We start from the raw sequence: 23609 nt of genomic DNA, 5'->3' as shown, positions 1-23609 counted from the left end.
AAAAAAAAAAGAACCAATGGAGGGTTTTAAGCAAGGAAGTGAGGTTACTGGGTTTGTGTATCTTAGCTGATTTCCCCAGAGGCAGACCCTAAGATGAGGATTTGAAGATAGTTTGTGGGAGAGATGACCTAGAAAATATCAGTAAAGGGTTTGGGAAGTGAGGCAGGGAAGGGAGGCAGCCAAGAAATCATATGTGGTCAAGGAAGTCACCACTGTGGGCAACTGGAGCTAAATCCTGCTGGAGAATTTTGGGAGCCATTGTAGAATATGTACCTCAGAGTTATTCCACCTGAGGGGCAAGGGAGCTGGGGTATTTATACACCAACTTCTATCCACATTGGTTGAAGGCTGTTCTGGGGTTATGTGGAGAATGGGCACCATTCCCTAGCACTTCTGGCCTTCCAATTAGGCAGGTGGAGTGGGCTTCAGAGAAGGTCCTTAGACAAAGAGATGGAGGTACAGGCACCGGCAGTTGAAAGTTGGGCCTGAGGGGATGTGGACAGGTTGCTGACATCACAGTGGCTGTGGTGTGAAGGGAGGGTGTGGGGCAACACAGGCCTGGAGACCAGTGAGGAGGCTACAGGAAGATTAGTCTAAGCAAGAGATTTTGCTGGCCTAGGCTGGAGAGGCCAGTGGTTATGGGCGAAGTGGACACGTTTCAGGATGTGGAAATGACTGGTTTTGGTGGTAGATGTGGGGGAACAAAGGACACTGTAGAGAGAATCAGAAGGACGGATGAATTTGAGGGAGCTAAAAGAGCCCTGTATCCTCCCCCAGGGCTCTCCGACCCGTATGCTGCCTGTCTTCCAGCAAACCCTGCCTCTCCTCAAACACATCAAGACTGCAGGGCCACCATCCCAGCCTGTCGGCATTTGGTCAGAGACACCCACACAGCCCCAAGCAACTGAGGTCCACACCCCAAAGACCACCAGGGTGTGTGTGAAGGGAGATGAAGGTGCTGTGGCAGCTGCTTAAAAAGCAAAAACTGGACCATCGTCAGTGCCATCCCCCAATCGTGAAAGAGACCCCTTGGGTCAAGAAGCTATGTGTGTGTGTGTGTGAGTGAGAAAATAAGGGTGAAGCAATGTAACTGAGCCCCTCCCCTAAATGCCATCATGACTTCCTTCATGCGTGTATCAGTCTCCCCCGTCAGACGTGAGCCTCGGAGGACAGACACTCTGCCTGGCTTGTTACCACTATGTCTCCAGGACCTGGCTCATGAAAGGTGCTCCGGAAGCATCTGTGGAATGAAGGAACATGGGAATGTCCAGGTGTGAGTTCCACGCGTTCTACGCTTCATGCTCTCTGAAGGAGGGAGATGCTGGGCGACAATTGAGTGGGGCCTGCTGGGGGGGGAGGGGCATGATGCTGCGGAAAGGGGTGGTGGTATCAGAGCAGTGAGGGATGGTGTCATTCGCCAGGGTTTTGAGTTGCCAGCAACAGAAGCTAAGTCTGGATGAAATAAGTAGAGAAAGAATTAATCACAAAGAATATTGACTGGGTAGCTCATGGAGTCACCGGACAGCTGGAGAAGCTGAGCATCCAAAAACAGTGCTCAAAAGTCCTATCTGGGGACTGGTCCAGTGGGGATACTGCTGCAGAGCCCGAGATGCTCCTGTATGCATCTGGTAAGCATCAGACATTCTTGTTAGCCTCACTGCTACCACTGGCCCAGGAATTCCCTTCTCCTGCAATGCTAGTTCTGGATTTCAGGGGGGCAGTGTTGGTACCCCACCTGTACCCCCTTGAACAATGTCATTTCAGTTCACGTTCTGGACTTCAACAGTCAGTCTCCACTTCTTGTTGCTTGAGGGCTTCCTCTGGCCACTGGAGTCCACTCAGTGAGAAGATCAGTGAGGCAGCTGCCTCCAGGAGCCTTTAACCAGTGACTGCTGGGAGTTGGTGTATCAACAACCCAGCTCCCTAGACCCCCAAGTGAGACAACCCTGAGATGTGTGCTCTTCATTGACTCCTTGAGTTCTCTGGTGAGATTCAGCTTCATTTGCCCATAATGGTGACTTGCTTGATAATCACCTTCCCTGGCTCACTTCCCCTCTCCCTTATGGTGGATCCTGAGATCACCTCCTACAAGTATCATTTGTACTCAAATCCTTGTCTCAGGATCTGTGTCTGAAGGGACCCCATAGCTGGGGTAGATACATCTGATTGGCTGACCTATGTCACAGGTCCTTTCCTTGTTACAAGGGAGGTTTGAAAGTAAGAATCGGGCATTTTCAGCTTCTGGGGAGAGGGGGGCTCTGGGGAGAGGGGACTTCTGGGGAGAAGGGACTTCTGGGAAGAGGGGGCTCTACTTCTCACCGGTACTCGCGAGGTGATGTGTTGCTTAGGGTTCCGACATGAAGCAGATGGCGTATTCAAATTGTAAAAATGCAAGAAGGGTTTATTCATAAAAGGGACTTTTTACAAAGATATCAGAAGCACAAGGGACAGTGCAGTAACTGAGGATCACAGCGGGGCAGGTCCGAAGGGATGAGCGGGGCAGTAGTTACTGAAATCGGGAAAGAGAGCCCAGTAGAAGCCTCCTGGAGAGGGCGGTGACCTTCACAGCCTAGGCACAGCCAGCTTAAGTCCTCCGCACCGAGAGGGACTGATGGAAGTAAATACCTAGTCTCCACCTCTCCCCTCCCTCCAGTCTCCTGCCAGGATTCCTCATTGGCTGGCCCAGCCCAAGGCCTGGGATCCCACTGAGGGGACTCATACAGGGTGGAGAAGGGTAGGGATACGATCTGCAGGGCAAATGGAAGATACTTGGCACAGTGGGGCATTTCCTGAACAAACAGAGGAGGCCCAAGTGTGACAAAGTGTTCCAGTGACCACATGAAGTAGAAATGAAAATATCATGTTGGGTCTTGAGTTAGGGCTGAGGGCTCAACTGTTGCTGCCTCTCAACAACAGTGGGTTATTCCTTCTCATTCATACCATACCTTTCGTTTTCAAGAGCCTTCCTTTTGGAGTCAAATTTACCTCTCCAAACTGTGCTTGGAGTGGAGTACCCAGGACTCAGAGAGGCCTGGTCCATTTTGCCACTAACTTCTTCTGTAACCACAGTTAAATCTCTTCCTTTTTCTGGGCCTGTTTCCCCATATGTAAGACCAGGAGAGTTAACCAGGTGACTTTTCAGGACCCCTTCAGGAGAACTGAGCCTTCTAGAAAGACTCATGTAGGTTCAAAATAGCCCTGGGAGGGGAGTTAAACAAAAAGATTGCCCTTTTGGGGAAACAGAGGCTGAGGGAGCAGCAGGGACTTGCTGGAGGTCTCTGACCAAGTGGATATTGAAAAAGGCTCCCCACCTCTTGCTAAAGCTGTCAGCCAGGCCCACCCTGCCCCTCGGCTCTGCTTTGTGAGTATGACGCACAGCCATGTTTATTTTCAATTAGCGGAACAAACTGTGTGAAGTTTCAAGATTTCTCTGTGCTCTTGTTTGTATGTGTGGCTGTGAACGGAAATGTGTAAGAACAGTGGTTTCCATTCCAACCAGGTTTTCAGCAGTTGCTGTCAAACCAACTCTGACTCACGGTGACCCCACGTGTGTCAGAGTAGAACTGTGCTCCACAGGGTTTCCATGGCTGATTTTCTGGAAGGACATCACCTGGTCATTCTAAGGGGCCTCTAGGTGGATTTCAACCTTGAGTCGGAATTGACTTGACAGCATCGCATTTGGTTTTCGGTTTATTAGCAGCTGCCCGTATTAAAAATTTGCTCCACCCAGGGACTCTACCTAGGTTTTTAGACACCACCAATCCCTCCTGTCCCACTTGGGGATTCAGGTTCAGTGTAATACTGCTGCTTGTTTTTTGTTCCAACAAAAAACTCAAAGAGGTTTTGGGCTTTACCTATGATCTGAATGGAGTTTCAAAGGGCCTCAGGGGAGGCCGTGCCAGTTCCTCTGAGCTGCTCTGACAATGGTCTTATTCAAACAAGCCCCACCACATCTGGGAAACCCCCCCCCACCCCAAAATACACAAAGAAAACCATTGCCTTTGAGTCGATTCCGATTCATAGAGACCCTATAGGATGGAGTAGAACTGTCCCATAGGGTTTCCAAGGATCTGCTGGTGGATTTGAACTGTCGACCTTTTGGTTAGCAGCCAAGCTCTTAACCACTGAGCCACCAGAGCTCCAAGCTGTCCTGAACCTTGCCACCCACTCAGTGGGCCTCTGCACACAAAACAAAGACCATTTTGTTTAATGTAAGAGCCCGAGGCTTTGGGGTTTGCTGCATGCCAAGGCCGGGGTCCCCCTTGGTGGAACCACTGTCTCTTCCTCCATGAATTGTGAGACAGGAGAGAGCTTTTTAGTGCGTGCAAATAGGTTCTGTTGAATTTAGAGTTTTCACACTGATAGCCTGGACCAACTGTGGCCATGTTCTCTCTGGCTTGTACCACATTTGCCCACGTAGGTTTATTTTTTTTACAAGGTGAGATTGCCAACAGTTAGAAATCAGAGGATATCTTATAAAATCTGGGATTTCTAATTCTTTAAAAAAAATTAGAAAATCTGGCAGCACTGGGCTCAGATTCCTACAGGCTAGAGCACAGCTGTAACTACCCCTCTAGATAAGACATGCCCTCTTCAGTTCACCACAGTCCTCACCGTTCCCTATTGTCTCCCAGCTGGAAGCTGCATCCCCATTGCCATTTATCACTGAGCTTATGCTGCTATTTCTAAGAGCATTAGAAGGAAAGTAAAATATTTTGGATTCCCAGGTTTCCATCAAAAGCGGGTAAGCGACTTATTTACATTACGTGCCTGCCTTTAGAGTAAACCACCTGTTCCATTGCACGAGTCGCTAATGTAGAAGTTTAACTCCAGGGCTGTGCTTGGTCCCCGTCCTCGTTTCTGCCACAACCACCACCATCATAGTCACCATCACGTCATATTTATTGGCCCTCAGTAGGGCTGTGTACATAGTGAGACAGGTCAAGACAGCCCCTGGTTTGTCTGCGAGGCAAAGCGTGTTGAACCCAGAAGACAGAGGACACAGAGGCTGGGGCAGCAGAAAGGGTTAGATCAAATATGATGAAAAATTCGTCACACCAAAAAGGGCTGCAGGGGAAGGGTCTTAAAAGACAAGCACAGAACAGCCTGATGGGAATAGCCTCCTGGCCTTCTGCCCGCTATGGGCCTAAGCTGTGGTCTGTGTAGCAGGAATTGTGGGACGTGGCCCGGCTCCAGCTCAGTTCCAGGGCTCAAGAATACTAGAGAGCTAAGACAGATTGGATGGGGAAACTCAGGGCTGGCTTGCCAATTCAGCCACCTCAATTAACAAAGAACAGCTGAGCTTCAATTTTCTCTCTGTCTAGTAGAGATATGAGTACAGGCCCTGGATCCCTCTGTGAGAACCCTTTCAATCTGGGCGTACTGGTCATCTCAAGGCCTGCTGTCCTCACCACACTGCCCCACTCCGGTTTCCTGGAGGCTCCCCCAGAAGCCCTTGGGGGGCATACTCCAGGCAGGTATTCCCTGCCAGGTGAGGCAAGCACCTGGCATGATAGTGGAATATCAGTTGACCGTGGGGCAGGGCGCACTTCACTTCATGTATGCCAGATTGTGGAGACCTATCACAGGTGCCAAGGAGGTCATCATCCCAGCCATGATCTGCATCCCAGACCTGCACCCTCAGGCCACCCCCCGTGGCAAGATACACGTCCCCAAAGTCCAGCTGTGTCATCCACCTGGGGTTGTCATTGTTCCACACGGTGCTCGTCCTCCGTTGCTGGTTCCCGAAGAAGACCTTGAGGTAGGCATCTGTGGCCGTGAAAGTGTCTCCCCACAAACCTGTTGCCTGGAAGTTCCTTACCTCCAGCCGGGCCAGACCCCTCTGCCGGGGACAGCAGTCCTGGGTGGTGACCGCCGAGCCATGGCACACGCACTGGCATGGGTCATGGGGGTGCTTCTTCTTCCCCGGGGGGCAGGGCCGGCTGCAGTTCTTCCACCGTGCCCTGTCCGTCAGGTACTTGCTCACCGCCCACCTCAGGGCCTCCCGCTGCGGGTTCTGGCCCCCCAGGAGCACGTGCAGAGGCTCCAGGCTGTAGTCCACCAGGCCGGGGCTGTCCCGCAGTGAGGTCACCCAGGTGGAGAACTGCTCGGGCCCAGCCTCTTTCCCAAACAGCAGATCGTGAATGGAGGTGTGGTGGCCCCCAACCACTTCGGAATAGCGCTCCCGGTAGGCCTGGTGGAAGGAGCCCTCCACCTTGTGCTGCCGCTTCTTTTCCTCACAGGCCTTGGCTTCTGCTGAAGAGTCAGCTTTGTCACCTATGCTGACCGCGGCCTCGATGGCGAGGCAGTCACTCACCTGGTTGTCTGTGAGCCCTTCAAGGGCCAGCTTGCAAGTGCGCAGGGCAGTGATGGCTGAGATCTGGCCCCCCAGCTTCACAGCCTGGATGAAGTGGGTGCCGTACTTGGAGATGAGCCTGAAGTAGTCAGGCTCGGTGGAGGCATTGAAGTAGGGGGGCAGGGTCTTTAGGGCTCGCTTGAAATCGGGGTGTATTGGGGGAGTGTGTACCAGGTGAAAGCTGTGAGGGAAGAGAGAGAAACATCAGCTGGGACTAGGGTGGGTAGTATTGTCTCCACTCAGAAACTCCCTGTAGATTGCCCAAGGGCACAGGTAAGTGGAGAACTAGGGGTTGAGGCCAGATGGCCTGGCTCCAAAGCTGAAGCTCTGACCCACTGAGCTGACAGGGAAGCCTCACTCTGTTGCTCTTTGGTGACCCAGACACTTTGTATATGTTTGTTCTCTTTTCCTTTCAACGTAAGGTTTTTGTTTTTTTTTTTTTGCCTGATTTTCTTATAAAAACAACAATACTATGTTGCAGCACTATTCACAATAACCAAAATGTGGAAACAGCCCAAATGTCCACCAACAGATGAATAAACAAAATGTGGTCTATCCATGCAATAAAGAAAAATGACATCTTGATACACGTATGGAGGAGCCCTGGTGGCACAGTGGCTAAGAGTTTGGCTGCTAATCAAAAAGGTCGGCAGTTCAAATCCACCAGCCGCTCCTTGGAAACCCTATGGGGGCAGTTCTAGTCTGTCCTATAGGGTCGCTATGAGCTTTTTGGTTTTTTTGATACATACATGCCACAACGTGGATGAACCTTGGAAACCCTATCCTGATTGAAACAAATCAGTCACAAAAAGACAAATATTGTATGATCCCTCTTATATGAAATATCTAGAAAAGGCAAACATATTAAGACAGAAAGTAGATTAGACGTCACCAGAGGCTTCACGGGAGGGGGAAAGAGATCATTGTTCAGGAGCCTCTGACCTTCTGTGAAGGGGGATGGGAAAATTTGCAAACAGAGAGTGATGTACAACGTGTTGAACATAATTAATGTGCTGAATTGTACAGAAAAAAAAAGTTGAAATGGCAATTTTTTTTTTTAACAGAAAAAAAGGTAAACAAATAAACAATTATACCATGTGGTTGGTATCCACTTTGCTTTGGAGCCGGTTATGTGGCCTTCATGTGTCTGCCCCAATGGATGGTGCCCTGTTTATACCTTGGGTCCTGACAGTGCTTGGTGATGCAGGCAGGAGGCACCCTGCTTCACTGGGAAAGAATCAGGGCTTCTCAGGCTGACAAATTAGCGTAGGTGACTCAGGGCAGCCTGTGGAGACCCTGCACTTCTTGGGCAAGGTCTGAGGGCTGGGGTAGTGACAGCAGCCACTCTCTACTGCAGCCCTATTCCTAGCTCATTGCCTGACCCAAAGCATACGTGAATATGTGTTGAACGGATGGGTGAGGCCCAGAGAGGAGGGGTGAGGTGCCCACAGTCACACAGTGGAGGGTGAGGGGGCACTCAGGTCTCCTGCCTGCCCGCCATGGAGGAGGAACCCCATGGAAGGATGACAGTGCCAGCAAAGAGGCTGCTAAGTGCTCGATAGACTTCCATGGCACCATGCCAGGTTCTTGGCACAGTCTTGCTCCCTTTCCCTCCATCCGCTCTCATCCTGACACTGTCACTTCCAGATTCCAGCCCTTGTGGATGAGAGGAGGCCGCAGGACACTACAGCACCTGATGTGTGGGGACCAGGATTTCTAGTTCCTCCTGGTGGAAGCAGGACCCAGAGACTCTATCCTGCCATTTCAGATCACCTGGTGTTACCCCTTCCCACACCTTTCTCCAGCCCCCTCCCACCTCCTACATCAGGCTGCTCACCTGTAGAAGTGACACTTCACCAAGTCCCTGCTGAAGATGTACCGGTCCTGGTGAGACTTCCCTGCTGCGAAGTTGGCCGCCTCGGAATGCGACGCAGCCACTGACACCTTCACGTTGACGTCTGTCTTGGGGCTCACGTGCAGCCCCATCTTCCAGTCATTGGTGATGCTCTTGGCCACTTCTCTAGCCACCGCCTCTGTGGAGATGGCGTTGGTCTTGATCACCTGGTGTTGGCAGCTGGAGCTATGGGCGCGCCAGTGGGTGAATGCTAGGGGCAAGAGCCAGAGGGTGCCCGGACGCAGGGCGCTGCTGCAGAGGGTGCAGGTGCCATCAGGCCGAAGGAAGCCCTGTGTGTCCACTGGGAAGGAGCCTGAGCGCTGGAGGGTGGTCACGTCCACACCTTCCCCAGCCAGCCCCATGCCAGGCACGAAACGGCGGACCCGCCGGCACTCGGATCGTTTGGCAGTGTGGCAGGGGGCTGGGATAGGTGGAGGCAGCAGCAGAAGGAGGATGCCCAGGAGGAGCGCCTGGGCAGCCATGGAGCTGTGAAGTCAGGGAACTCTGAGGGCAGAGAGGGTTGGAGGAAGGTTGACATCCTTCTCCCCAACTGTGGATTATCAGGGCACGTGGTAGGGGGAGGGATTTAGACATCTCAAATCACTGAATGCCAGAGCTAGAATGGCACTTACAGACCTTGCCCATTGCTGTCATTGGACAGATGGGCTCTGAGAGGGAAAGTGACTTGCCTAAGGTCATATAGCCAGGAGTAGTCCCTTGCTAGGATTCCACTAGGGTCTAAAGGGGGTCCAGATTGATGGCTTTGTCCTCAGGGCCACAACTGCTGCTGGCGGGGAGGGGGCTCTGGGCACAGAGGAGGAGACACAGCAGCTGTATAGATTTGAGGAGGGGCCTCATCAGCCTGGATTCTGGAGGAGTGTCATCCTTGGCCCCAGAACAGGCCACTTGTTTCCTACCTGCCCCTTGCCTTGAGTCCTCCCTTCCTCTACTTTCCCTTCCTTCTTCCTCTTCCTTCCCTCCTCTCTCTGTCTCTCTCACTATGCCTAGGCCCTTAGATCTTGTGTAGGGAGACACCTGTAAGTCTATAATTTAGACCACTGCACCCCACCCCATGGAAACCCTGGCGGCATGGGGTTAAGAGCTATGGCTGCTAACCAAATGCTCAGCAGTTTGAATCCAGCAGGCGCTCCTGGGAAAACATATGGGGCAATTCTACTGTGTTCTGTAGGGTCTCTATGAGTCAGAATCGACTTGATGGCAATGGGTTTGGGTTTTTTTTTCTTTTTTGGTTACCCTACTGCATGTTGAGCCTCCACTCTGACATTCCCTCCCAACCTGGCGAAGACAGGGAGCTGCTTATCACCAACTATGAGACTACTGGCTAGAAGGTCATTCTGAGGTGGCTCTGGGGCCTCACCTGGATTTGCTATGATCTGGCCTCTCCTCTCTCCCACAATTCCAGCTGAGCTCCTGTGAGACCTTTCTTTTTGGCACCTTCCCGGGACAGTAGCTTTTGGAGACTCAGGGATTACAGAGAGCAGAAATTTCCTCTGCATTCTAGCTGGAGCCTTCCATTCCTTCACCCACAAGAGTGGCTTTGTTGTTGGGAGCATGGAGGGCCCAAAGGGAGAGGAGTAGGCCAAGGGGAATCTTTGAAAGACTCTAGGATCATCCCACTTAGGAGGCCAGCCTGTTCCCTGTTCTCAGCCCAGGAACTCACTTTCCATCCTGGCCCTCATCATATTATCTCCCAGGGAGCTTGTTTGAAGCTTTCTTAGAAGATTTAACTGTCAGTGTTCAAAGGAGCCTTGATGACTAGTACTCTAGTCTCTTCATTTTACACATGAGGTAACTAAGGCCCAGAGCAGCACAAAAAACCCCGGTCTCTGGTCTTACAGGTCGAGGCACTTCCTACTCCATTGACTCTCCCCACAAAGGAGGGGCCAATGCTCCTCTGTCCCCTCCCAGGAGCTCCTAGCCCCTTGGGCCCTCAGCTTCCTCCGTACCTGGAATCTGATGTTGAGCAGCTTCCTTGCAGTCCTTACTCCCCACCAGAGGCTTCTCAAATGGTGGTGTCAGCCCTAAGCACAGCCCATCAACTAGGTCATTATCACATCACTGCTGCTTCCTGCCCCGCCCCCCTAGTGTGGTCACAGATCCCGTCTGCTTTCCTCCCTCCCACTAGCACCCACCCTTCAGCTCTTCATCCGGCCCTGCTGACAGCCCTCCCTCAGGAAGCCTGCTGTGAGGGTCAGAGGCTCTTCTGTGAACACCACAACCTGGGTGTGGGAAGCTGAGGCTCAGAGTGGCGAACTCGGGTGTTGATGAACAGGCCAGCAGAGCCAACTTACCTGCTTCTGACCCACTGCTCAGGTGTAAGAGGCAGGAACTAGGCTGCCTGGGCTGGGGTCAGTTCTGTTATTAAATAGCTGTGTGGCCTGGATAAGGTTTGTTAGCTTTTTGTGCCTCAGTTTCCTCATCTGAAAATGAGGTTAATAATAATGTAGGTCCCATAAAGATTTTGTGAGGATTAGGTGAGCTAAAAACAAACAAACAAAAAACCCACAGTTGAATAGTGGTGATGTTTGCACAACTTAATTGGTGTCACTGAAACACACATGAAAAATGTTGAATTTGCAAAAAAAAAACCACGGTTGCTATGGGGTCGACTCTGACTTGTGGTGACCGCATGTGTGTCAGAGTAGGACTGTGAGCCATAGGGTTTTCAATGGCTGGTTTTTTGGAAGTAGGTCTCCAGGCCTTTTTTCTAAGGTGTCTCTGGGTGGACTCGAGCCACCAATCTTTCAGTTAGCAGCCGAGCACGTTAACCATTTGTACCATCCATGGACTCCAGGGGAGCTGCTACATAAACTAAATCAAGTAAGACAAATTAAAGTCTTAGAAGAGTGCCTGCCCTCAGGAAGTGTTAATAAATGTGACCATCCTCTTCTCCCTGAGCAGTGGGGAGCAAGTAGACTTTATTCAGGACTTGCCGCCCACTTTCTGCCCCTACCTAACATCCCAGCCCAGGCTCTGAACCACAAGCAAGTATCCCAGGACAGGGTCTTCTGCTCCCCCCTTTGTGAGGGTCACCTTTGTGAGTTTGCCTTTGTGAGATGAACTGGTGGCTCCCACACTGGCCCTCAGACTCCTCTCCATCTCTGGCCTGCAGTTACAGCCACAGGGTGGGTGGGTGGAGAGCTGTGGGACCCCAATGGTGAGAAAAATCTAGGCGGGTCCAGAAGCCCAGGGTCTTCTTCACTTTTTGTCTTGCCTGAGGTCAGGGTGGGGTTAGGTTTCCATGGGTTGAGTGACTCACAGAGGTGATTTCTGGGGGACAAACTCAGACCGGTTCTGAGGTGGGGACAACTGGGTAAGTGAGGTGACTGTTATCACACACTCACCCTCCCACTGCGTATGTGATGGGAACAAACAGCCACAGGACCCAGACCACATGTGACGCCATGGGTGGCTCATCCCTTGAGTTTATGTCCCCAGCCAGTGCCCTGCTCTTACGGGAACAGGGGCTTCACTGCCTTCTTCCCCGTTTCTTCCTCCCTTCCTCTTCCAGAAACTGCAATCTCTGGACCCCTTCCAGCTCCCTCCCGTGGCGTAACCTGGAGGCCTAGACTGTGAGGAGTTTAGCTCCTGAGGGTGCTGGGAAGACCACCTTGAGGGACTTGGAACCTTGCCATAAATATGTAGGCATAGAGAGGTGGGAAAATAGAGTACTGGAAATGGTATAACCAGAATGGAATGAATGAGAATGATGACACATTGTGAAAAATGGAACCAATCACTGAATAATTTGTGTAGAAATTGTTAAATGGAAACCAATTTGCTGTTTAACTTTTACCTGAAACAAAATAAAATATTATTTTTAAAAAGTGTATATTCAAAGTGGTGCAATCATCACATATTAGAATATTTTCATTAATTTTAGAATTTTTTCATCACCCCCAAAAGAAAATGAATATCCATTAGCAGTCATTCCCCATTTCACCCTAACCCCATCTCCAGTCCCAGGCAATCACTAACCCGCATTCTGTCTCTTTGGAACATTTCATATAAATTGAGTCACAGAACATGTGGTCTTTTGTGACTGGCTTCTTTCACTTAACATAATACTGTCAAGGTTCCTCTATGTTGTAGCCTGTATCAGTACATCAGTAGCTCATTTCTTTTTTATGGATGAATAATATTCCATTCTACCACTGTCTGTCAGTTTGTCATACTGTGGTGGCTTGCATGTTGCTGTGATGCTGGAAGCTATCCCACTGGTATTTCAAATACCAGCAGGGTCACTCATGGTGGACAGGTTTCAGTAGAGCTTCCAGACTAAGACAGAGAAGGAAGAAGGACCTGGCAATCTGCTTCTAACAAAACTAGCTAGTGAAAACCTTATGAATAGTGGTGGAGCATTTTTTGATGCAGTGCCAGAAGATGAGCCCCCCCAGGTTGGAAGACACTCAAAATACGATTGGGGAAGAGCTGCCTCTTCGAAGTAAAGCCAACCTTAATGGCATGGATGGAGTCAAGCTTTAGGGACCTTCATTTACTGATGTGACATGACCCATAATGAGAAGAAACAGCTGCAAACATCTGTTAATAATCAGAACATGGAATGTATGAAGTATGAATCTAGAAAAATGGGAAGTCCTCAAAAAAGAAATGGAGTGCATAAAGATTGATATCCTAGGCATTAGTGAGTTAAAATGTACTGGTATTGGCCATTTTGATTCCAACATCATATAGTCCCCCATGCTGGGAATGACAAATTAAAGAGTGATGATATTGCATTCATCACCAAAAAGAACATTTCAAAATCCATCCTGAAGTACAACGCTGTCAGTGATAGGATAATACCCATATGCCTACAAGGAAGACCAGTTAATACGACTATTTTTCAAATTTATGCATCGACAACAAAAGCCAAAGATGAAGGTATTGAAGATTTTTATCAGCTTCTGTAGTCTGAAATTGATTAAACATGTTATCAGGATGCATTAATAATTGCTGGTGATTGAAAATTGAAAACAAAGATGAACCGGTAGTTGGAAAATATGGTCTGGTGAGAGAAATGATGCTGGAGACTCCATGATAGAATTTTTCAAGACCACTGACTTTTTCATTGCAAATACCGTTTTCAACAACATAAACAGCAGGCAACTAGACACGTGGACCTCACCAGATGGAATACGCAGGAATCAAATTGACTACATCTCTGGAAAGAGATGATGGAAAGGCCCAATATCATCAGTCAGAACAAAGCCAGGGGCTGACTGCAGAACAGACTATCAATTGCTCATATGCAAGCTCAAGTTGAAGCTGAAGAAAATTAAAACAAGTCTACAAGAGCCAAAATATGACCAAGTATATCCCACCTGAATTTAGAGACCATCTCAAGAATAGATTTGATGTACTGAACATTAATGACTGAAGATCAGACCAGTTGTGGAAGGACATCATACATAAGAGAGCAAAACATAATTAAAAAGACAGGAAAGAAAGAAAAGACCAAAATGGATATCAGAAGAGACTCTGAAACTTTCTCTTGAATGTAGAGCAGCTAAAATAAAGCAAATGGAAGAAATAATGAAGTAAAAGAGCTGAACAGAAGATTTCAAAGGGTGGCTCCGGAAGACGAAGTATTATAATGAAATGTGCAAAGGCATAGAGTTAGAAAACCAAAAGGGAAGAACGCACTCAGCATTTCTCAAGCTGAAAGAACTGAAGAGAAAATTCAAGCCTCGAGTTGCAATTTTGAAGGATTCTATGGGCAAACTATTGAACGATGTGGGAAGCATCAAAAGAAGCTGAAAGGAATATAGAGGCATTGTTGATGTTCAACCATTTCAGGAAGTAGCTTATGATCAAGAATCAAATAGTATTGAAGGAAGAAGCTTCCTTCAAGCTGCACTGAAGCCACTGGTGAAAAACAAGGCTCCAGGAACTGACGGAATGAACACCAATTGAGATGTTTCAACACACGGATGCGGCACTGGAGATACTTGCTTGTCCATGCCAAGAAATTCGGAAGACAACTGCCTGGCCAGCCAACTGGGAGAGATACATATTTGTGCCCATTCCAAAGAAAGGTGATCCAACAGAATGTGGAAATTATCAATGTCATTAATATCACATGCAAGTAAAATTTTGTTGAAGATAATTCAAAAGTGGTTGCAGTAGTACATCGACAGGGTACTGACAGAAATTCATGCCTGATTCAGAAGAGGGACATGGAGTGAGGGATATCATTGCTGATGTCAGATGGATCTTAGCTCAAAGCAGAGAATCCCAGAAAGATGTTTACTTGTGTTTTGCCAACAAATTATGGACAACATTATGAAGAATGGGAATTCCAGAACATTTAATTGTGCTCATGTGGAACCCGTACATGGACCTAGAGGCAGTCTTTTGAGCAGAAAAAGGAGATAACTGGGTGGTTTAAAGTCAGGAAAGCTATGCATCAGGGTTGTATCCTTTCACCATACTTATTCAATCTGTATGCAGAGCAAAGAACCCGAGAAGATGGACTACATGAAGAAGAACACAGTATCAGGATTGGAGAAAGACTCATTAACAGATGATACAACCTTGCTTGCTGAAAGCGAAGACGACTTGAAGCACTTAATGATGAAGATCAAAGACCACAGCTTTCAGTATGGATTACACCTCAACACAAAGAAAACAAAAATCTTCACAACTTGACCAATAAGCAACATCATGATAAACGGAGAAAATATTGAAGCTGTCAAGGATTTCATTTTACTTGGGTCCGCCATCAATGCCCATGGAAGCCGCAGTCAATCACATGACATATTGCATTGGGCAAATCTGCTGCAAAAGATATCTTTAAACTGTTCAAAAGCAAAGATGTCACTTTGAGGACTAAGGTGTGCCTGACCCAAGCCATGGTACTTTCAGTCACCTCATGTGAAAGCTGGACAACAAATAAGAGAGACCAAAGAAGAATTGATGACTTTGAATTATGGTGTTGGTAAAGAATATTGAATATACCATGGACTGTCAGAAGAACCAACAAATCTGTTTTGGAGAAAGTACAGCCAGAATGCTCCTCAGAAGCAAGGATGGTGAGACTTTGTCTCACGTACTTCGGACATGTTATCAGGAGGGACCAGTGCCTGGAGAAGGATATCATGCTTGGTAAATTAGAAGGTCAATGAAAGACCTTCAATGAGATGGATTAACATAGTGGCTGCAGCAGTGCGCTCAAACACAGCAATGATTGTGAGGATGGTGCAGCACTGGACAGTAGTATTTCGTTCTGTTATACATAGGATCGCTATGAGTCAGAACTGACTTGATGGCACCTAACAACAACAGCAATATTCCATTATATGGCTATACCACAGTTTGTTTATTCATTCCTTTTTGATGGACACTTGGGTCATTTCCACTTTTTAGGTATTATGAATAAAGCTACTATGAACACTCATGTACAAGTTTGTGTGCGGACATACAGTTTCACTTCTGTTGGGTGTATACCTAGGAACGGAATTGCTGGGTCATATGGTGACTCCGTTTTTATTTATTTTGAAGAGCTGCTTTCCAAAGTGGCTGCACCATTTTACATTCCCACCAGCAGTACATGATGGTTCCAATTTCTCCACATCCTTGCCAACACTTATAGTTCTGAAGAGGTATTTCATTGTGGTTTTGATTTGCCTTTACCTTGTGGTTAATGAGTGGATTGAAGGAAGGCTCATTAACAACCTGCATTATGCAGATAACACAACCTCACTTGCTGAAAGTGAAGAGGACTTGAAGCACTTACTAATGAAGATCAAAGACCACAGCCTTCAGTATGGATTACGCTTCAACATAAAGAAAACAAAAACCCTCACAACTGGACCAATGAGCAACATCATGATAAACGGAGAAAAGATTGAAGTTGTCAAGGATTTCATTTGACTTGGATCCACAATCAACAGCCATGGAAGCAGCAGTCAAGAAATCAAAAGATGCATTGCATTGGGTAAATCTGCTGCAAAGGACCTCTTCAAAGTGTCAAAGAGCAAAGATGTCACCCTGAAGACTAAGGTGCACCTGAACCAAGCCATGGTATTTTCCATCGTATCATATGCATGTGAAAGCTGGACAATGAATAAGGAAGACCGAAGAAGAGTTGACGCCTTTGAATTGTGGTGCTGGCGAAGGATATTGAATGTACCATGGACTGCCAAAAGAACGAACAAATCTGTCCTGGAAGAAGTGCGGCCAGAATGCTCCTTAGAAGCAAGAATGGCGAGACTGTGTCTTACATACTTTGGACATGTTGTCAGGAGGGATGAGTCCCTGGAGAAGGACATCATGCTTGGCAGAGTACAGGGTCAGCAGAAAAGAGGAAGACCCTCAACGAGGTGGATTGACACAGTGGCTGCAACAATGAGCTCAAGCATAACAACAATTGTAAGGATGGCGCAGGACCGGGCAGTGTTTCGTTCTGTTGTGCATAGGGTCGCTATGAGTTGGAACTGACTTGACGGCACCTAACAACGACAACAACAGTGGTTAATGATGTTGAACATCTTTTCATGTTCTTATTGACCATTTGCATATCTTCTTTGGAGAAATGTTCATTTTTTAAAATTGAGTTGTCTTTTTATTGTCAAGTTGTACTAGTTCTTTATATATTCTGGATGCTAAATCCTTATGAGACATATGATTTGTAAACATTTTTCTCCATTCTATGGGTTGTTCTTTTTCTTCACGGTGTCATTTGAAGTGCAAACATTTTTAATTTTGATGAAGCCCAATTTACCTATATTTTCTTTTGTCACTTGTGCTTTTGTTGTATCTAAGAAAGCTTTGCCTAACCCAAGCTCTGGAAGATTTACTCCTATGTTTTCTTCTAAGAGTTTTATAGTTTTAGCTCTTACACTTAGGTCTATAATCCACTTGGTGTTAATTTTTGTGTCAGGAAAGGGATCCAGTTCAGTATTTTGCATGGGGATGTTCTGTATGGTTTTGGTATCCTTTTTTTTTTTTAAGGTTAAAAAATGGATACTCTGTGTAGAATGCATGAAGGAGATATTGATCCTGATTACATCTACTTACATAAACCGTATCTACTACATAGCCTATAGACATGAACTAAAATCAAAGAGGTCTTTTGAAAACACAAGTGTTGAGATTGTAATTATTGTGCATATTTTTAAGATCCAAAATGCAGTTACAGGTGATATTGCTTTCATCTTGTGATAGCTCTTTGCTTTTTTTTTTTTCTTTACAGGTGTGTGAAACTTTGGGATCCTTCTTCTTCACCTCCGCCCCCCCATCCCCCACCCCATATGTTACCCACAGCGCTGGTAGAGTTTTTAGCCTTAGTCTCATAAAATGGGTTCAGGAGTGCTTCTTCTTTTTCCATTCTGTAAAAGAGTTTGTATTAGATCAGCCTGCTGTTTTTGTAACTGGGTAGAGTTTTAAAGACTGAGTCCATTCCTTTGACAGTTACAGTTCTCTTTAGATTTTCTCCTTTTTTTCTGGAATCAGTTTCCGCAAGCTACGTTTTTTAAGGGAAATTTTCAGTCCATCTAAAATTTCGTGCTTATGGGCCTGAAGTTATTTACAAAATTTTCTTCTTCTTTTTTAAATCTTTCTGAATTGGTAGTGATGCACTTTTTCCAATCACAAATTTTTAAATAATTGTCGTTTTTCTTTGTTTTCTTGATCATTCTTGCCAAAAATTAAAAAATTTGTTTTATTATTTTTTTCAGAGATCTATTCTTGGCTTTATCCTCTCTATTGTTTTTTTATTGTACCATTATTTTCCATTTTATTAATTTCATTTCCTTCCTTCTATATTCTTACCGTATCTTCTATTGTCTTTTTCTAACTTAGGTTGAACCCTGACTTTGTTAATTTTCAATCCTTCTTCCTTTTTTTTCTTCTCCTTTAATTTATTTCATATATAAAACAGAACAACACATCCAAACTACAGATATAGGGGAAAAAAATGCTTTCCAGCTCAAAAATTTGATATTATTTCATATTAACAAGAATAAAGCAGAAATTAAAGAAAAAATAATTTCTAGGTTTTTTTTGGTCTCATCATTTTTATATCATTGGAGATAAAAATCAAAGCACAGTTAAAAGAGAATATGACAAATACTTTCTTAATAAAATAACTGAGAGTTGAATATAGCCAAATGTTAGAAATCTAATTTTATATGTCTTGCATTATAGGGGAAACCCTGGTGGCGTAGTGATTAAGTGCTAAGGCTGCTAATCAAGAGGTAAGCCGTTCAAATCCACCAGGCGCTCCTTGGAAACTCTCTCGGGCAGCTCTACTCTGTCCTATAGGGTGGCTGTGAGTCGGAATGGACTTGACAGCAGTGGGTTTTTTTGGTTTTTGCATTATAGGCAGTCCCCACATTACGAGTTCCTTTCCTAAGTCTATCTTAAAGGTACGGTTCGAATCTGATGGCAGTTAGTCAAACGTAGTATATACTATAGAGTGTATCTTTCTATGCATAAAAAACATTAAACATTTTTGGATACATTAAAACATCTTTAACATAATAATACAGTAATAATAATTAAAATGTTTTGATAAGTGTTGAAAATTAGCACCTGTTTGTTACGATGAACCTTTGCATGTACACTGAATTTTTAATGTAATAGGCTTTACGGGGGTTAATTTGCAAGCATGGTTGTATGTAAGTTAGACTGTCATAACCCAGGAACTGCCTGAAATTAATAATGATATTATTACCTTTATTATTTATTATTATTATTTTATAGATACCAAATCTATAAAAAATAATTACTTCTACATAGTTAACCTCATTTTCCCATACAGATATAAAAATATAGACAGTGTTAAAACTTGTCATTATTTTGCTTGTACCCCTTCATATACTTAACTACCCCTTGCCATCAAGCTGTCTTCGACTCACAGCAACCTTAAGGACAGAGTAGAACTGCCCCATAGGATTTCCAAGGCTATAATCTTTATGGAAGCAGACTGCCACATTTTTCTCCCACAGAGCGGCCGGTAAGTTTGAAACCTCAGACCTTTCAGTTAGCAGCTAAGCGCTTTAACCATTGCACCACCAAGACTCCTCATATACTTACTAGTGTCCATGTAAAACAATCTCAGTAAATATCCTAAAAAGATCCTAAACAGGAAGAATGTACTTACTCTTTACAGCTATTGATTTCAGTGAAAGATAAAAATATCTACTGGATGTACTAAATGTAATAATAATTATCATTATCAGTATTACATTTCATATAATTATTGCAAGTTCTAATACATGTACGTTCAAACATATGCATGCTACACTATACTATATATTATATTCTATTAATTATATGATATGTATTATATCATATCATAAAAATTATATCATATCATACCATACTATATATCATATATATCTCTGTAGAGATATAAATGTTCAAACATATATTTATTTTCTTAAAAATCTTTTACATATAGTTATACAAGCTACACACTGGACTAATCCATTTTGTGATATAGTTGAGAAAACTCATAATTGAGAAGATAAGTGACTCTTCTTCAGCATTTAAAAAATAAGAAGCAAAGCCAGGAGAATAAAACACTTCCAAATATCTTATCCAGTAGCAATTACTTCATGTTTTAAGAAAGTTTAGAAGTATGAATTTTCAATCAATTGGGAAAAATAATTCTGTATTAGGAGCCAAAACACACATCATATAGCTATCATTAAAACAAAATTAAAAATAAAGAATCGACTGTGCTTATGTCACATCATTTTTCTGATTCATTATTAATCCTTTCACTCGAGCAGAATTAAACCTTATAAATAGCCACTACCTAAATTTTGATTAATGGGCTATGATTCTCAATATCCAGTTACTCCTTATTGCGTGTAAGTTTGCCTGTGTCACCAAATGCTAATGTCTTAAAAATATTAATGCGCTCCTATAAGGTGTAATTACCAAACCCACTGCCACCGAGTCGATTCCGATTCATAGCAACCCCACGGGATAGTGTAGATCTACCCTATAGGGTTTCCAAGAAGCACCTGGTGGATTCAAACTCCGACCTTTTGGTTAGCAGCTGTAGCTCTTAACCACTACGTCACCAGGGTTTCCATAATGTGTAACAGTGACCAATAATTTGGTTTAATCACATTAAGTAAAGGTACAATTAATGACAGAGTTTATTTTAAATATACTCTAGTCTACCTGCATTATAAATTTATAAATTTAAACCTGCAACGATAGAAAGAGGACTCAATGTTTTTAAAATACAATCACGCTGTTCACACACCGTGTTTGAACATCATTCCAATCTCTCAGAAGCCTTTCGTTTTCTTTCTGCAGGTGCTGGTTTTTGGCTTGGTTTTCTGCGATGGTGTCCGGGCAGTCAGAAATAAGTTCTCTAATGACCTCAGCTGGGCTTGAAACTTTCTCTAGGTTGAAAGAACCAAGCCTGAATGAAACATTTTTCAGGTTTTTCTCAAAGGAGAAATGACAAGACTCTTTAGAAAAATTAAACTTGTATGCGTCAGCTGGCCCTGCTCCCGACACCAATGCTTTTCTCAGTTTGTCAACATATTTCTCTTTTTCCATTGCCATGTCATCAGCTTCTCGGGAAATCTCTGATGCAGAAACTGTCCCAGTCCACACTGACTGACCACCAGTAAGTGCAACATCAGAACCAGATCCTAGCGTCTTCACCCAAGGTGCTTGTAGAAAATGAATTCTATTGGGTTCCGAAGCAAGACAGACTCTGCTCACTTTTCTCTCCATTCTCTCATCACCTCTCGGTCACTCCACTTCCCTTTTCCCTTCTTCCTTTCTAATGGCAGCATTTAAGACTCTACTTTTTCCTCTTAGAATTTTTTAAACCATGTCTCTTATGTTTTGGTATGTAGTGTTGTTGTCTAGTTTCTTAATATTTTCTAAATTTCAATATTTCACCTTTGACCTGTCAGTTATTTAACAGCGTGCTTTAAAAAATTGCAGGTGTATGGAATTTCAAATGTTATTTCTTGGTTATAGATCTCTGACATAGTTGCATGGTAGTCAGAACATGCTGACTATGTAGCATTCATTCTTAGACGTTTGTTGACATTTCCTCTGTGGTCCATTAAATGTTCAGTTTTTGCGAATGTTCTTACGTGCTTGAGAAGCGTGTGTATTTACTAACTTGAGGTGAAGGATTCTATATTCAAATCTATGGTGTCTTGTAGTAATTACTGAGAGAAACATGTTAAAGTCATGCTATGAAGGTAGGTTGTTCAATTTCTCCCTGTAGTTATTGAGCTGACAATTTTTGCTTTATATATTTTGAGGCTGTTTTAGTAAACAAGTTTAATATTGGCCTGTCTTCCTGGTGAATTGAACTCTTTATCGTTAGGTAGTGGCCTTTTAGATCCCTTAGAATGATTTTCGCTTCATGGCTACCTTGTCTGACATTAACAGAGCTCTCCCAACTTTCTTTTGATTAGTACTCACCGTTGAGATTTTCCTCTCTCTTACTTTCGAACTCCCTGTGACCCTACGTTTTAGGTGGGTTTCTGTCACACAGACTTAGTTGGGTTTTGTTTTGTCATCCAGTCTGAGTAACTCCATTGTTCTAATAGTGCTTCTTATTACTGTTTTGTTAGAGTTCACTTCCGCTGTCACAGTGTATGTTCTCTCTCTGTCCCACTTTCTCTGAACTTTGTGCCCTCCTTTCTTACCCTTTTAAAAATCGATTGAACTTTCAAAAAACTACATTTTTCTCTACTGATTGAGAATGTTATACCCTTTATTTCTGATTGTTTAGTGTTACCTGTAAAATGTTAACAGGCATTCTTTTTTTTTTTTTTTCAGTTAAAAAGTTACTTATTCAAAAATATCTCTCAATTCTTATTCCATATTAAATCAAGGAGTGATGTTACAAAGCAATAATTGATCAGTTCATCTTGTATGAAAAACCAAACCCGCTGCCTTGAGTTGACTCCTACTCATAGCAACCTTATAGGACAGAGCAGAGCGCCCTACCACGCATTCTTAACAAGGTCTAAAGTGGTTTACTTTCGCTCTCCTTCCCTGGGATACAAGGACCTTAGAATACTTCGAACTAAAATCACCCTTTCTCATTCTGAGTGTTACTTTTGACCAGTATTTTAGTTCTACCTTATTTTTTATTCTCCCAAGTTTGTCATTAGTACTATCATTTGATACAGCTAATGCTTGCTTATATTTGTCCACATATTTGCCAGCTTTTCTGCTCAACATTCTTTCATTGGAGCTTCCTTTGGGGATAAGTTTCCTTTTCCTCAGAGTACTCCCTTCGAAGTGCTTTGAGTGAGCTTCCCTCATGACACACGCTCTCCGTTCCTGTTTGTCTGAAAATGTCTTTATTTCACCCTTGTTCTTAAACCGCAGTTCTAACTGGTTGACATCTCTCAGCGCGTTGACGTTATTTCACTGTTTTTGGTTTCCACTGTGGTTGCTGTTTAATTGTCATTCCTTTATAGAGAAAGTCTTTTATTTCGGTTGCTTTTAAGATCTTTAAAATTTTTGGTCTTCTGAAATTTTACTACAAAGTGCCTGTCTAAAGGGGGATTTCTTTTTCATTTATTCTACTTGGGAACCGTGGTGCTTCCTGAATCTGAGTATTCACATCTTCCATCGTTCTGGAAAAAGCCTGGGCTGGCATCCCTTCATATGTTACATCTCTCTCATTCCAGGTTTTGCTGTTTGGAATGCTAGTTAGAAATGTAAGAGACCTTTTTATTTTCTCCTCCATGTGTCTTAGGTGCTCTTATTTTCTACTTTTTGTCTCTTTGTGTTGCATTCTCATTTTTTCCAGATCTTTGTTCCAATTCATCAATTCTTGCTTCAGCTGTGTCTAATTTGTGAGTTGACAGAATTCCATTGAGTTGTTAAATTAGGTAATACATACACCAAGATGCAAAAATTAAAACCATGTAAAAAGATTTATAATGAATAATCTTGTTCTTGCCCTTCTCCATTCACTTCATTTCAACTTACCTCTGCAGGTACCAAGTTTTTTTAATTTCTAGTGAATATGCTCAGAGGTTCTTTACACACATATAAGCAAATACTAATATAAATATTTTCTTATTTTCCCCCTTATACAAAAGGAAGTATATTCCACATTTTATACTGTACTTTTTATTATTGGATAATTTAAAACCAAATTTATTATCCAATCATATTGGATAATACAAACCTCAAATTTCCATATCAGCATCTCTTGCTCTTACAAACAACGTTGCAATGAAAAACTTTGTGATGCCTCATTTTGGACATGTGCAGATGTATCTGTAGGATACATTTCCAGAAGTTTAATTGCTGAGTCAGAACCTTATGCATTTTCAATTTTGTTATAAATTACATACACACACATACATAAAGTTGAAGTTG

General features: G+C 44.2%; 2 protein-coding genes across 2 annotated transcripts; both read right to left on the bottom strand.

Annotated features, from left to right (window-relative positions):
* Positions 1 to 4883: 4883 nt before the first annotated feature.
* LOC126059817 (perforin-1-like) lies at positions 4884 to 10316 on the bottom strand. The gene is made up of 3 exons (XM_049855806.1): positions 10217 to 10316; positions 8193 to 8753; positions 4884 to 6536 (listed from the first exon to the last, which is right to left on the bottom strand). The coding sequence occupies exons 2-3, from the start codon at positions 8729 to 8731 to the stop codon at positions 5408 to 5410; spliced, it is 1668 nt and encodes a 555-aa protein (XP_049711763.1). The 5' UTR covers positions 8732 to 8753; positions 10217 to 10316; the 3' UTR covers positions 4884 to 5407.
* Positions 10317 to 10405: 89 nt separating this feature from the next.
* On the bottom strand, positions 10406 to 20978 carry LOC126059970 (DNA repair protein XRCC4-like). The gene is made up of 2 exons (XM_049856036.1): positions 20478 to 20978; positions 10406 to 10489 (listed from the first exon to the last, which is right to left on the bottom strand). The coding sequence occupies exons 1-2, from the start codon at positions 20976 to 20978 to the stop codon at positions 10406 to 10408; spliced, it is 585 nt and encodes a 194-aa protein (XP_049711993.1).
* Between the last annotated feature and the right edge of the window lie 2631 nt (positions 20979 to 23609).

Source organism: Elephas maximus, chromosome 16, assembly GCF_024166365.1.
Source record: "Elephas maximus indicus isolate mEleMax1 chromosome 16, mEleMax1 primary haplotype, whole genome shotgun sequence".
In the NCBI taxonomy this organism is placed as follows: Eukaryota; Metazoa; Chordata; class Mammalia; order Proboscidea; family Elephantidae; genus Elephas; species Elephas maximus.
Note: the sequence above shows the minus strand (reverse complement) of the source record. Positions and strands in the feature narration are given on the sequence as shown.

Bases quoted from the DNA above. Each gene is read 5' to 3' on its own strand.
- LOC126059970 (XM_049856036.1), bottom strand. From the start codon at position 20,978: ATGGAGAGAAAAGTGAGCAGAGTCTGTCTTGCTTCGGAACCCAATAGA. The intron at 10,490-20,477 runs GTATTTTAAAAA...TCCCACACCCAG, and splicing joins GGTGTGTGAACAGCGTGATT to GTTGTGGTGTTCACAGAAGA.
- LOC126059817 (XM_049855806.1), bottom strand. From the start codon at position 8,731: ATGGCTGCCCAGGCGCTCCTCCTGGGCATCCTCCTTCTGCTGCTGCCT. The intron at 6,537-8,192 runs GTGAGCAGCCTG...CTTCCCTCACAG, and splicing joins GTGAAGTGTCACTTCTACAG to CTTTCACCTGGTACACACTC.